This window comes from Patella vulgata, chromosome 5 (genome assembly GCF_932274485.2).
Source record: "Patella vulgata chromosome 5, xgPatVulg1.2, whole genome shotgun sequence".
NCBI classification, from domain to species: Eukaryota; Metazoa; Mollusca; class Gastropoda; family Patellidae; genus Patella; species Patella vulgata.
Genome location: NC_065883.2, coordinates 10,121,476 through 10,137,125, shown reverse-complemented (window position 1 = coordinate 10,137,125; position 15,650 = coordinate 10,121,476). Strand labels below are relative to the sequence as shown.

General features: G+C 34.4%; 1 protein-coding gene across 3 annotated transcripts in view; it reads right to left on the bottom strand.

Moving 5' to 3' along the window:
• The window catches only part of LOC126821926 (uncharacterized), a 143,978-nt gene that overhangs the window by 30,622 nt on the left and 97,706 nt on the right, over positions 1–15,650 (bottom strand). For all 3 annotated transcript variants that reach the window (XM_050550557.2, XM_050550559.2, XM_050550558.2), the window contains one exon: positions 1,883–2,098. In XM_050550557.2, the coding sequence (XP_050406514.2) occupies positions 1,883–2,098 (216 nt within the window). The remainder of the gene's footprint in view (positions 1–1,882; positions 2,099–15,650) is intronic.

Here is a 15,650-nt window from a genome sequence, read left to right as displayed (position 1 = left end):
AATTAATATCCAGAAATGCATCAGCCAGACCCTAGGGTATTTTTTAAATCCGAAAGAACAACAAATATCATCATTAATAAAACAGACAGGTTATTAACATATCAATTTCAATTTTTTATACCAGAACGTCAATTGCAATGAATCCAACAATCTCTGACTCTCGCATGCTTTTAATAAATCTATCATAGTCGCAAAACAATGAACAGAAATCAAATTAAATCTTGACGATAATTACACAAATCAAGGATAACGATGTTTCACGTGAAAGAAATCCCACTACATTGTTTCTTCGGAATCCAAATTAAATACGGCAAAAATAACAATGAGATAATTACTATATTAATTATAAAAATAACAAAATTCTTTCATTAACGAAACGAATTCCAGATTATGTTACGTTAAATTATTTCCTCCATAGACTCATCATTATTACAAAATTAAGAAGTAATCATTTCGTAAGAAAACGACTGCACGCTTACAATTATATGACCAGGAAGTTTGGGATAGTAATTAATGTGTCAGAGCAAATATCAATCAGAAGATCGGCTTGTTAAAGATGCATTATGTAAGAGCTAAATCTGCCCTTTACAGGCTTTTTTTTTCTAACTTCAAATGTTATATAAATTATGATTCATTCATTTATACACATTTCAACTCTCTAGATCATCAGATGACCTGGATAAACTGGATAATCCAGACATTTTTTTATGATGGTACTTGACAATTGAGACTATCTTGTCAAACCTTCAAACACTCATAACTTTGCTCAGGATAAAGTAATTTGAATGAAATTTTTAAAATATTTATTTTTTATTATCTATTTTTGAATTATTATAGCAAGAACTGCCAGCTCTTTATCTAAATCTTACATAATACATCGTTAATTAATTAATTCTTCATTGTTTAGTTATTAACTCAATCTGATATACATCATATGTATTTGAAATGAAATATAAAAGTTCCAGTAATAAGACTCATTCCAGATTGAAAAACCTGACAGTTACCATTACATGTTAATATCCAATTTACTGATAATTCAAAGCTATTAGGTAACCATGGTGATGTTAAAAACAATAGATGTAACATCAGCTTCACGAGAAATTGAAAGCAAGAAAAACAACTACAGATTGAAGACGCTGTCTCGGAATACATCATTATTTTGAAATTGGTTAAAAACATCTAGATATCTTTTCTTACACCATGATGATCTACAAGATCAATAGAGTCTTTCCTGCACGTCTCATGAAAAAAGAACACGATTTATTCTCATTTATAACAATCTGCATCACTTTATTATGTTAAATAAAAAACTAACAGAGGAATCCTGGTTCAACGCAATGTAGGTAGGTATTAAATTAAAAGCACAGGAATCCTGCACGACTTTAAACAAAATACAGAGAGAAATAGTGTTCAACACCCACATTAACTAATATATGGTGTTTGCATTTATAACGACCGACCAGATATGCTCAGCCCCCACCCCCGCTAAAATATAGGCCCTTTTAGAATTAATATATGGTAGGCTTACATGTATACCAGCACAAATAACGATCCTATGATCTAATATACAGTAGGCCTACATCTGTAATAATTACGACCCTATAGTGGGAGGAAACCGGAGGACTCGGAGAAAACCCACGAGGTTGGATTGGCAACCATACTCCTTGTCATGTACAACCGGGGAATCAAAACCACGCCAGCCCGCTCAGCATTAATGGGGAAATGTATTAATTATGTGAGGTTGATTACCACGGGAAAGCATCTGTGTAATCAGATGTTCCAGAAGGAGGAAAGTATACTCTTCCTTGTGCATGAATTACCATATTTCATTACTCCATTGAGAAAGTGGCATGTAGAAATTAAGAAATACTAAATAAATTACCTTTTTCTTATTCAAAGCCTCTTCCAAACGACACTGCCATTCTAGTGACAAGAGCCAGATACCATGCCAACGACGTTCCAGATTGACAGCAACCAACTGTCGCGATTCGCCGTCATCAGTTTCTGAGTCGGACTCAAACTCATTCTCCAATCGTCCGCTTAGTTTGAGAACGGCCGACACCACTTTAGATCTGGATTCAATTTCACGTTGTAGCCCCTGAAATAAACAGAATGTAAACATAGATATACATATATAAATATATAGACACATGCTTTATAAATAACAAACAAAATTCTTCTTCTAATGAAAACACGTCTGTTGATATTGTCAGAGGTGGATTTGTCATCAGGTAGAAAGAATCTTTTATGACAATAACAGGAGCAACTATAATGCAGTAAGCAAGTGCAGATTTGTAGAAAAAGAGAGAGAGAGAGAGAGAGAGAGAGAGTTAAAACCCTTTTCATTTTATTTCCAGTCATCAGCCCAGTGGAGCAGAACAGTAGGATGTTAAACTTAATTTAATTTCATTTTATTTCTGGTCATCATTAGCTCAGTCGGAGCAGAAGAATAGTATGTTAAAACCCATTTGATTTCATTCCATATAACCTACATTTAGATAGAAAGTTGACGAAACGAGAGAGAGCGACCCTACTCTTTGTCACGTACAAATGGGGAATTGAAACCAAACCCGTTGACTCAATGACAGACCTTATGATCCAGCCTTTATATTTGAGAAATGTGAAAGTTTGTAAGAGAGAGAGAAATGGGATTTAATGTCCACTCGACACAAACTAGGTCATTTCGGGACTAACATATGGTTTTTAATTTTATTTCAATAATTCGCTTGCGCGTAGGGGTCTTTAGCAGTGGGAGGAAACCGGAGAAAACCCACGAGGTTTGACAGGCGACCCTACTCCTTGTCACATACAACTGGGGATTCGAAACCACGCCAGCCGACTCAATGACAGACTTTATGATACAGTGCGCGCACGCTAACCATTCAGCCATCCAACCCCCCCAAAGTTTGTAAGATGACCACAATACAGATTGTTTAACTCCATGCAAAGATTAGACGTTGTTAGTTGGTTGGTTTATATGTTACAATGATACCTGTGTATTGACTATAAATTTGTAAGCGTTTTTTTTATTTGTATTGTAGTGTAGTTTGTCGGTAAATCTAAGAAAATCTTTTACAGGAATCGTGCACAAACAACATGGAAGTTGCTCCGAGCTAAATTTACAGAGAAGATAAATATTGATAATAAATTTGAAGGATGTCTGCTTGCAGTGCAATGCATTGGTGGTTATATATATAAAGACGTTTTTCCTTATAGTCTTTCTTAAGAAAACCATACAAACGAATATAGTTGCCTGAAGCTAAATGATGAGAAAGGTTATTTTTGTAAAGGAGATTGTTTGATGGTAGACAAAACGTGATAGATTGCAACTTTAAAGATCTGTTATTTGTTTGATGTTTGATTGGTCTATTGTATACCACTTATACACCAGGCAATTTAATTATTGTTAGTACCTTACTACTGCATGCATTTGCGGAAAGCCATCATGTCTCGATGGTAATCATTGTCTCAACCAAACAGATTATAAAACACAAAACTATTCGCGATCTTAAACCACAAACCACCTTGATACAATTGTCACCAGGATTGCTGAGATAAATTTTGTGTGTTGGAACAATACAAATTTGCCCCGCCCCCTCCAATACTCATGCAAGCACATTAAGACCATAAAATACACTCATGTTTAACTATCTTCATTTCTTAAACATACATTATGCAAGAGCTAAATCTGCCTATTGCAGGTCTTTCATTAGGCCTGAAATGTTTTCTAAATTATTAATTAGACATTAATTAACTTATGCAGACCATAATCAACTCTCGATGGCATCTCAAGCTTGTGATGTTTATTGGATTAGGTTCCAATTTGCTGTTCGACTTCCATTCATAATTAAATCAAAAAATGTATAATCCAGACTATGTTTTTTATCCTACCAACTTTAGTAATGATGATCGAGGCTAGCCCCAATATTCAATCGCTAAAATCTTGGTTCAGAGTGGATCAATTTGAGAACTACCAGCTCTTTATCTTATCTCCCATAATGTATCTTTAATAACTGAAATATGTTTATTCACACAGAACTATAATACATCAAAATAAATCTATTTGTGGCAGATTTTCTCAACATCTTGATCATTTTTACCATTTTTTATCACAGTATATGTCAATTTTAGTGTTCTGGTCTAAAAATATGCATCAATACTATTTTTGGCAGATTGAGTGAAAGGGCACTTGTCCACCTTATTGCACTAGTATTCTCAAATTTAGAACTACCAGCACTTCAAACTACGGTATCTACATATCTTTCGAACTGAAAACGTGCAGATAACATGTCCCTGTCACCTTCTTAAAGACGTTACAAATCACATAATTCTACTTTCAAAGTTAAAATCTATTATTGACTCTAGTAATTACAGGTGACCTTTATAAGATAAGAACAGGTAATTAGTACACAGGTAGTACAGGTAGTTTACGTTACCTGTTTTTATCCATATTACAGACAGATTGTTAATTTCCACTAATGATATTCTATAAGTCACCTTAGTTCAACCTACAAGTCTCAAAGAAATGAAATGAAATGGAGTTTAATGTCCTACTCCTAAACTTGGCTAATGAAAATGGGCATAAACCATACAGTGTGCTTATGAGGGAAATTTTGGCCCGGGCAGCAGCACTATATCGAATTCCAACTGCCAGGGGAACTTTTACGTGCATGCCAATGTATACATGAGACCTCAGTTTTTTTCGTCCAATACGAACGACTAGACACCTTAAAGGCTTCAATATATGAAACTGGAAGAATGTTCAATAAGACATGTCAATACACTGAACACTGACAATATTCTATAGATCGCTAAAACCCATACTTTCAAATAAACCTAAAATTCTTCTGACTTTCCAATGTCATAATCATATAAGTTTATAACTCTTCTGCAGCTGGGCCTACAGTTATAGGTTTATAACTATATTAAATAAAGTCAAGATTTCAATACAAAGACCATTTTAATTTAAAAACAAAGATTTCTTTAATTTAAAAGCCAAGATCTCAATACAAAGATCTCTTCAATTTTAAAGCAAAGATTTCTTTTATTTAAAAGCAAAGACCATTTTAATTTAAAAGCGAAGATCTCTATGTTAAAATTATGTTCAGAATGTGTTTAAACAATTCTATCTCATTTAATCCTATTTAAGAACTGTAAAGATCAAAATTATCCATCAAGTGACCTTTATCCTTTGTTATAGCTGTATAAATCAGAGAACACCTTTATAATGATGACCTACACGTGTGGTCAAACATACAGGTTTTCGTTAATTTGAATGTATTCCGGTAACAATAGACACACTTCATCTACATAATGACAAGGACCTTGAATAATGACCCTGATGTTAATTTTGTTGGTGGACCGTATTAATAGAATGTTTCCGATGATGTGTTGTTTGTGGCGGGATAAAAGAGACATGCTTGACATGATGGACTAGACGTTTAGGACAGAGTCTGGTATTAGATGACTGGTGATTATCTTGTAGTGGACAATAAACTTGTCACATGAATAGACAGCTGACCACATATCATAATCTTCCCATGCTGTTTCCTGCGTTAAATTTCAATATTGTTTTAGACGCATAAATTCCCATATAATAGTATGTGCAGGAGGACTGCACTACAAGCAAACAAAAATATCAATAGCAGACCTCCTGGGCTTCGAGTAATTCAGATTGAAACGAAACCCATTAAAAGATTCTGAATATAGCCAGTATTGTAATCTTCTCTTACACTATTTACACAAATCGTGAATTAAGTCAAAGAGGAGAAAGCAAAAATCTACAGGATTTATCCATCAATACGAATTTGTCACAACATGTCAGAAAGTTCTGAATACTACATTATCAGATGTGACATGGTAATACAATTTAATCTTTAACTTTCCCTTGAAAGAATCATATTCAGGGAAGATTTTTTATTTTTTTATTTGCACCAAATATGTTTTTAAAGAGAGATGTCGTTGACGTCCATACCAAAAGAGTAGACTATTTTGGGACTAACATAACATATGGTATATCTTTATGGGGATACCACAGGCTCATCTCATTTGTTGCAGAGAAGTAGCACATCAAACCCCATTTTATTTCAATTCATTCATTAAAAACAAGATCCATATTGGTGACATACTGATCCTCAGCGTCATTACTTGGTTGAGAAAGATTGAGAAGGGTTTCCCCTTTCAGTAGTGCAGGATGATAAGAAAAATCAAAGTCCCTCATACACGCTGATGTACGTTAAAAAAACTTTGCCAGTTGGAATTTGATATAAGAGTAGACCATAGCACACTGTATGGCATAGGTCTCCCGTCTTCATTAGCCCAGTCGGTGCAGAAAAGTAGGATGTTAAACCTAATTTCATAATTATTTGTTTTTATCACATGTATTATACATAATAACTGTTTATCACACTGTTAGTTGATAATTACTTATAACAACAAGGGGGATGGATGACCGAATGGTTAGTGTGTGCGTTGTATCATAAGGTCTGTCATTGATTCAGCTGCCATGGTTTTGATTCCCTGGTTGTACATGACAAGGAGTATGGTTGCCTGTCCAACCTCTTGAGTTTTCACCAGGTCCTCCGGTTTCCTCCTACTACTAAAGATCACTACGCGAAAGCGAATTATTGAAATAAAATTGAACTATATGTTGTCCCGAAATTTGTGTCGAGTGGATGTTAAACTCCATTTCTCACTCTCTCTGTTGATAATTACTTCTAACAACCATCTAGTGTCAGACGTCATCTGGTCAGTTTGTGACAGTTTGTGTCAGTTGCTGTCCAGTGTAAGAGGACGAGACATACCAGTATATTGTTATAGACAGATCATTATTATCAATAGACGGACAGGTATATTCAAATATTATTTTTTACCTACATTGTCCTACTTGACAAGTATTGTTCAAACTTTTCTTGTTCATATCAGCAGGTTTCCCAACATCATTCAAAATATTCTACATTCCTGTTAGGAATTTGTGGTCTTGATTTATGAAAAATCGTTTTCGAATAGTGATTCATTCGTATGACTGGATAAACTTCTAGTATACAGATAGTTCATTGTACAGTTGCCCAATTTTACACAATTGAGTTACTTTTCACCTCAATTTGAGTCCCTTTTCACCTCAACTTTTGTCAATTTTCACCTCAACTTTTGTCACATTTCAGGTAAATTTGATAGTAATAGTATCATCACTGCATGTATTACAGCACACCACATTTCAAATTATTAATAAACAAGAAGACCCAGCTATCAATATCCTACACCTATAACAAATTCCAACTGCCACGGGATCTTTTATGTGCACACCAATGTATACACGGGACCTTGGTTTTACGTCCCATCAGAATGTCAGGCCCTCTACCAATGACAAATTAATAACCTAACAATAAATCCATTAAAAATATTAATTTCCTTCTGGTCATATTTAACATACCCAAGTATTCACCTATAGTCATATTAACTTCCACTGTCAGCTACTTTTACACGACTAGTCAACTACACATTAATCAAAATATTCATAACCTGTTTTTATAACAGATATAATTTTAAATGTTTATTTTTCAGCATATTATATAGGTCTCTCTCTCTCACCAGGTGGACAAAATTTTAATTTAGGTGCAATAACCTAAATTTTATAGCTATTGCAAATCTAGTCATTGGATTTTATATTAGGGTTCACCATTCTAGCCATAACAATTCTGCAACAGGGTTCTCATAATAGGACATTTTTATCAGTTTATATCTGGCTGGGAAATGTGTCTGAAATGTTTTTTCATTCAAGAATTAGCTAGAAAAATTGTATTAATAATGTGAAAGTTGAATCTCTAATAGGATTATTAGTCCAAAAATAGTTCAATTCCCTTTCAGTATTTACAAAGATATACATGTGGAATTAAACATTTGTCAGCCTGGAGTTCGGGTGATCGATACCTGTATTGGCCGAGAAAGTTAATCCAGATTTTCCGGCATGGTTCCCCCTTGTCAGGGATGCAGGACGGAGAGCCTGACAAGGACAGCTGTCTAGTCATTCGGATGACACGAAAAACCGAGGTCCAATGTACACATTGGCATACACGTAAAAGATCCCTCATAGCACACTGTATGGCGTATGCCCGTCTTCATTAGCCCAGTTTGGAGTAAAATAGTAGAACGTTAAACCCCATTTCATTTACTTTTCAAACATTTGTCAATATGCAGCATTCTCTGCAGATCATAAATTGGGATATTTTCAAAGACTATCTACTGTTAAATAATCAAATGAAGTATATTTTAGAACAGAATAAGCTGTGGAAAATACGACAATTTCATAAAAGCACAAATGATGTAGAGATTAAAATAGCAACCAAATATGTAATATACACACATAAGTCTCAAAAGTGTAGGTCTCATATCAATATTTTCAAAAATGCTATTACCTGTTGCCATTGGCTTATTATCCTGAGTCCTTTCACCTGTGACGATTAGAGTAATCACATTTATATAAAGATCTATATTAGAAATAAATTAACGTTATGTATCACGGTATTGACGACACCCAATTATCATGCCTTCAGGGAAAACAAATTGATTTGCGTCACACTTGGTCGAGAGTGAAAGCCACGTAGTGAGCTCAAACTGTAGTAAATAGCCAAAAGGGAGACGCTATTGACTAACAGAACAACCAAACCCATGTCATAATATTATTCTAATCTATAGTAAATCACCTTGTCTAACAAACAATATTAACAAACTCTATCATTTCGTGTCAAATGGCGTGGTTTCTATTCCCCAGTTGTAGTGACAAACCTTGTGAGTTTTCTCCAGGTCCTCCGGTTTCCTCCCACAGCTAAAGATCCTTACATGCAAGCAAATCATTGAAATAAAATTGAACCATCTGTTAGTCCCGAAATGACCCAGTATGTGTCCAGTGGACTTAACTCTCTCTCTCTCACTCACTCTCTCTCTCTCTCTCTCTCCCCCTCATTTCGTCAACTTTCTATCCAGGTTATACGACTGAAACTAAATGGGGTTTAACTTCCTACTGTTCTGCTCCGACTCGGCTAATGAAGACCGGAAATGAAATGAAATGGAGTTTAGCTTCAGCTAATAAAGATAAACTAGACTGATATTCCATCTTTTGTGGCTCAGTTCTTCTAATAATTCCTGATCCAACTAATAAAGACAAACTCTACCAAAATTGTGGGTCAATTCTTGCAATAATTCCAGAACCAACTAATAAAGACAAACTCTATCGACCTTTTATCAGTCAGTTCTTGTAATAGTTCCTGGAACTCTTCTCGTAAAAATGGAACTAAACTTCACACTTGTTCGAAGTGTGGTTTATTGTAAATGATGGGATTTGTTCAATTTGGGGAAAAAACAGATTTATTGATTTGCTTTAAATTCATTTGCTAATTGGGATTTTGATCAAATTGTTCGCCATTAAAATTTTTATATGCTTAGATTCAAGTTACAATATCAATTACAGGAACAAATTTTCATGTCTTGTACTAAAAGTCACATTTAACGACATTTCCCGATAGTTCATTTAAAATATTGATCCATTAGCGTGATCAATCATTATTTGAACTCGTGTCACACAGTGTCAAAACATTTGCAATAAAAAAATGCAAACTTGCCACGTAATGCTCCTAAATTTTGCCAAAAGCACAATTTATAAAATTGAAGTAACTCTGTTAATGTTTTCCTTGTAAACAGGGCATTTTATCTGTAAAAATCATAAAAATAAAATGGATTTTTTTTTTTTTTTTTTCAAAGCTTTATTTCCCAGCAAAAATATATTTATTTATTTATTAGAGAGAATGTCTAGGTTGGGGCCTAGGAATTATTCTTTTCACAAGATATAAATAAAAATATTATTAATTTTGCAGAAAAATAAACTTTGTATTATTATGTACACCAGTGGCTCTCAACCTTTTTTTGCCAACGGCACACTTTGGAACACATGAAAAAAATAGCGGCACACCTGGCTAAATATATATGAAAAATATTTGAATTCAAAATAAAAACATGGCATACAACCGTCAGACTAGTCATAGACACATAAAACGACTTAAACTAAATAAAGAAAAACACAGCTATAAACTTATCAGTAGACACCAGTGAATATTTAATTAGGATCACATGGTTTTTCGCATTTTCTTAGTGTGCCGTTCAAAATTTCGCGGCACACTTAGGAAGATCTCGTGGCACACTGGTTGAGAATCACTGGTGTACACCCACACTCCAATGTCTTGTTGTAAATGGATTCAGGGGATTAAGTCAGCTTTATTCTACTAGTAATTTATTCAATTTCTCATAGAAATTTGTAAGCAATATGTTTAATAAAATGGAATTTGTTTTTTCAAATATTGATCATGAATTGCCCTGATTTTCAAGTTAGGATTTGACATCGTAAAATCAACAGATGGTTTCCTTTGTTTCATTGGTCAGAATTTCCTTCAGCAGAATAATTCTCCTTAACCTTATATGGTAATATCCTAACTTTAAAATAAATCAGAACAAAATTAATTCATTTGATTTTGGGTTTGTTTTAATCTTTTAAAAAAAAATTATTTATTTTTCATAGTGCATATAGTTTTATCCACAGTTTTTATCTAACTATCCGCATCACAGCTTCGTAAAAGCTCCTTTAAAAAAAAGTGAAAATGCAACAACTTCTGCAGACCATTATATAAAACAATTCTCTGGAAACAAATGAGTTGTACTGAAACAAATCCAGTGAATTGATAAATGTTCAGCTGCCGATTAAAACTGACATAAAACGCTGCCATATATGGGCAAGCAAGTGGAAAAGCCTGTTAAACAAAGCGAAAGTAGTAAAGAAAAACAGAAATAACAAACTGTAACGGAACATAACAAAGAGTGATTTTGGAAAGCGTGTGTTAAACGCTCGACTGATGTAAAGTAGGTGGAGTCTATTGTTATGGTGATTGAAACGAGAGAAGTCCTTAGAATCAAAGAAACACGTTTGAATTGTGACAGCTTCATTAACAAGTCTGTCATATGATAATGAGGCCTCGATGAAACACACTTCAACCTCTATCTCAAAAGTTTTCATGGGAGCCATCTCCATTCATCTATATTTTATAAACTTCAAAACATTCCATATTTAAGTTGAAAAATTCTGACATGACAAAATGACAACAGAGGGAGATTTTTCGTCATAAATTTCCTCCACTAGGTTAAAAATGGGGTTAAACTAGTACAATTTCCCTTAAACTAAAAAGCTAAATTTAAATCCAAATCACAGGTTCCCTTCTTACACAAACTAGGTCATATTGAGACTAACATGTAACAATTTTATTTCAATAAGTCAATAAGTCTTTAACAGTTGGAGGAAGCCGGAGGAAACCCGTGAGGTTAGGCAGGTGACCCAACTCCCAATCACAAACAAGCGTGGGATCGAACCCATGGCACTTGACTCAATGACAGACCTTATGATCTAAACCATGTATATGTTATACCACTCGACCACCCACCCCTCTCTCCCTCCAAAAAATCAAAGCAGGCTGCTTAGTTATAGAGGTATTTTATAATTTAATGGTTTTGTTTGCATTTTTTATTTTTTACTGCAGAATTAAGCTAGTCAAATTGTCACTTAAATGATAAACCATCAATCAAAAAAAAAAGCCTGCACCATTAAAACATTTCAATTTGTGAGAACAAGCAGACTTTTAACACTCACAAGTTTAGATTATCAACAAACAATCTAGAGAGAAATCCACCATCATCAATATTACAGATAAGAAGAAGAATGACAAAGCACAATTCAAGGTTTTAGTCTAACTGATAAAACTCGGACATTATTGATTCATAATAACATGTCGACATTCGCGGAGTTTAAATCTTTTTTTTTTACAACAAAATTACATGATATCAAACACGTAATCACTAGTTTTTTAGGTAAATATCTAATTTTATATCAGTATTGAAACTGAACCCTTAGTTTTGTAGGTAAATATATCATTTCAAATAGTGTATTCGAAAGAGGGTTCTGAAATCAAAATTTGACAATCCATAATTTTTTTTTATTATATATGGAGAGAGAGAAATGGGGTTTAATGTCCACTCGTCACAAACTAGGTCATTTCGGGACTAACACATAGTTCAATTTTATTTCAATAATTCGCTTGTGCGTCGGGGTTTTTAGCAGTGAGAGGAAACTGGAGGACCCGGTGAAAATCAACGCGGTTGAGCAGACAACCCTACTCCTTGTCACATACAACCGGGGAATCGAAATCACACCAGTTGACTCAATGACAGACCCTATGATACAGCGCTAACCTTTCGGCCATCCAACCCACCTAAAGTGCAAAGAAAGTTAATCAACAAAATACTGCAATGTAAAACAAAGCCAATTATTATTCTGAAAACTGAACTGTCTAGAGAGCGAACAGACACAGCACGATTAACGATACACTAATAATGATCACTCATGTCCGACTATTTGATCGCAATGAGATCAGTAATATGATCGGAGTAACAAACGTAATTTGAGCCGTTAGTACAACTAAAAGGATATCGGGCTATTTTGTTTTAGTGATTTGATGAGAATAGTTGGTGTGAAGTTAAACACTGTTCTCTATAATTAACCAATGGATGAATCATTAGGAACGTTGTTTATGGACGAGGTCCAGCAAGGTTTTATCAGAATATCTTCGACCATCTGTTTGACATCGTGTATTAACGTCATTTGATCACTGACTAGAGTCTATTAAGATTTTAATCGCAACAAAAGATCATAATCCGGACAAAAACTACAACTATAATCAACTCTCTTATTCACTGGTGAATAACTATTTCCAAATAGCCACAAACATCACTATATAATTAACTCAGTTTGACTGGTGATAAACTGTTTCGACATGTTATTTATTATTGGTAATGGCCCACCATATCTAGTTATACCATGTACAAAAAAATCTATATTAGTATCAGATGAGAGAGAGGGAGAGAGAGAGAGAGAGGGAGAGAGAGAGAGACAGAGTGTGTTCATTGTCCATTTAACACAAATTAGGTGATTTCAGGACTAACATATGGTTCAGTTTTATTTCAATAATTTGCCTGCGCGTAGTGGTCTTAGCAATTGAGGGAAACCGGAGGACCCTGAGAAACCCACGAGGTTTGACAGGCGACTCCACTCAACACAATCTAAATCATTTCGGGACTAACATATGGTACAATTTTATTTCAATAATTTGCTTGCGAGTAGGGGTCTTTGGCAAAGTATGAGTTCGAAACTATGCCACTTGACTGAATGATCTAAAGTGCACACATTATACGACTCGGCCCCCTCTTTAATTTATATGAATAAATGTAGAGAGTGGGCGATGGAATAAGAAACTGGAAAGGTTCTGTGGTTTTCAGGACGCCCTAAAAGTTCTTACTGGTGGTTGATGCATCATAACTGACATCATATTCTGTAATTTGATAAAGATTTTTCCTATGGTTTCATGTATTATTATTTTTAAAGACCTGAATCCCGAGTCAGGAAGGATTAATTGAGTGATTAAATAACATCAATATTTCATTCTCTCCGTCGCTGAAACTGAGTGAAAAATAATCGCCTAATGACACAGTACAGGTATCAAATATAATATCTCTGCTTTCAATCCAATCAATTTTGTCGTAAAATAAACCATTCGTAATATTACAAAATAACGATACCTTGATTTCTATCATTTTTGATAAAGTGAAAACGGATATTAACAAAAATGTTCAGGATATTAGAACAAATTGAATCTATAAACTTGGCAAAGTGTGTTTTTATTCATCCATCGAGATTCAAATCTGTTTTTTATTCAAAAACTCTCTTACCTATATTAACGTGTCCACACTTGAGGCATTTTTAATCTCTTGTTGTGAAAGTTGAATCTCTAAAAGAAATATCAGTCCAAAAATAGTTCAATTCAATTTGGTATTTACAAACATAGGATCAATAGAAAATTTTGCAACATTTGCGATCAGCATGTGACTGAATCCTAGCTAGAAAATAATTATCTGCTGGTGTGTTGCTTAAGAAGAAAGAGAGAGAGAGAGAGAAAGAGAAAGTGAAAGAGAGAGAAAGAGAAAGTGAAAGAGAGAAAGAGAAAGTGAAAGAGAGAGAGAGAGATGGGGTTTAACATCCACTTGACACAAACTAGGTCATTTCAGGACTAAAATATGGTTCAATTTTAATTCAATAATTCTCTTGCGCGTAGTGGTCTTTAGAAGTGGGAGGAAACCAAAGGACTTGGAGAAAACCACGAGGTTGGACAGGCGACCCTACTCCATGTCATGTACAACCAGGGAATCAAAACCACGCCTGTTGACTCAATGAAAGACCTTATGAAACAGCGCGTACATGCTAACCATTCGGCTATCCGACCCCAACCCGTTTTCTTAATCAAATGTAATATAATCAATTTGAGTACATTTTAGCAAGTATAATTCCACCATTAAATATTAGACATTTACCGATAAGTGGCTTAAAATCAAAATAATTTCACTTCTAAAATATTTTAAAATTAACTGTTTAATAAAGTTTTTAGGAACCTTACGGTTGATATTTAAACTGTAACAAATACAAATGCTCAACAAAGCACTCAGTGTGCACTGAATCTGCGCTTTTATCATAGAAGAATATAATTGGATTTGGGCGACCCAAATTCCCAGTGACAAATATGAATACATTAGTCTTCTTCAAGGTTAATGAAGCACAATGTAAAGCGCAGGAGCACTTCTTAATCAATTAATTGTTTCACCGTCAACACAAAGAGCTAAAAATTCTGCAAAAGACACAGCTGGTTATTTGTGAATTGTTCTGGCATCCATTATTCTAAATGATGTCTTCCCATTTCTGTCAATGAGACTATTTCTGGAAATTGTCTTCAGGAATTTATTGTTTTGATAAGCCATTTTGTTTTATTTTTGGGGAAGAGAAAGATTATTTTAAAATAAAGTCGTTTTTGAGAAAGGAAGTAAAACTATATTTGTGTAAGTGGGAGTCATTATTTTTTTAATCTAATAACAACATCTCAATCTTTGTGAATTCAGCAAAATTAGAAGTGATAATTCAGCAAAATTAGAAGTGATATTATAAGTAATATCAAGTGTTCTGAAATGAAATGAAATGGGGTTTAACGTCCTACTGTTCTGCTCCGAACTTGGCTAATGAAGACGGGCATACGCCATACAGTGTGCTATGAAGGGGAATTTTGCCCCGACAGCGGCACTACGGCCTACTCTTATATCGAATTCCAACTGTCAAGGGAACTTTTACGTGCATGCCAATGTATACACGGGTCCTCTGCTTTTTATACCATCCGAATGACTAGACAGCTGTCCTTGTCAGACCCTCTGTCCAGCATGTCAAGTGTTCTAGAAAGACCAAAACATCTACACTACTTAGCTGATAATTAGAGAAGTGTCATGAAGTGTTCTAGAAGAGTAAACACAATGTCTAGAGCATGATACCCACCACTACTAAGAGAGATAATTAAAGAAGTGGTATCAGACATTTTAGAAAAATATGCATATCCTGCCAAGAGCATAATATCCAATACTATACTTATAGCTAACTAGAGCAATGGTTTGGTTTGAAAGATTAAGCCAGACACCCAGCTCTACTGGTTAGATAATAATGACAAGAGTTTAATATAAAACAATCT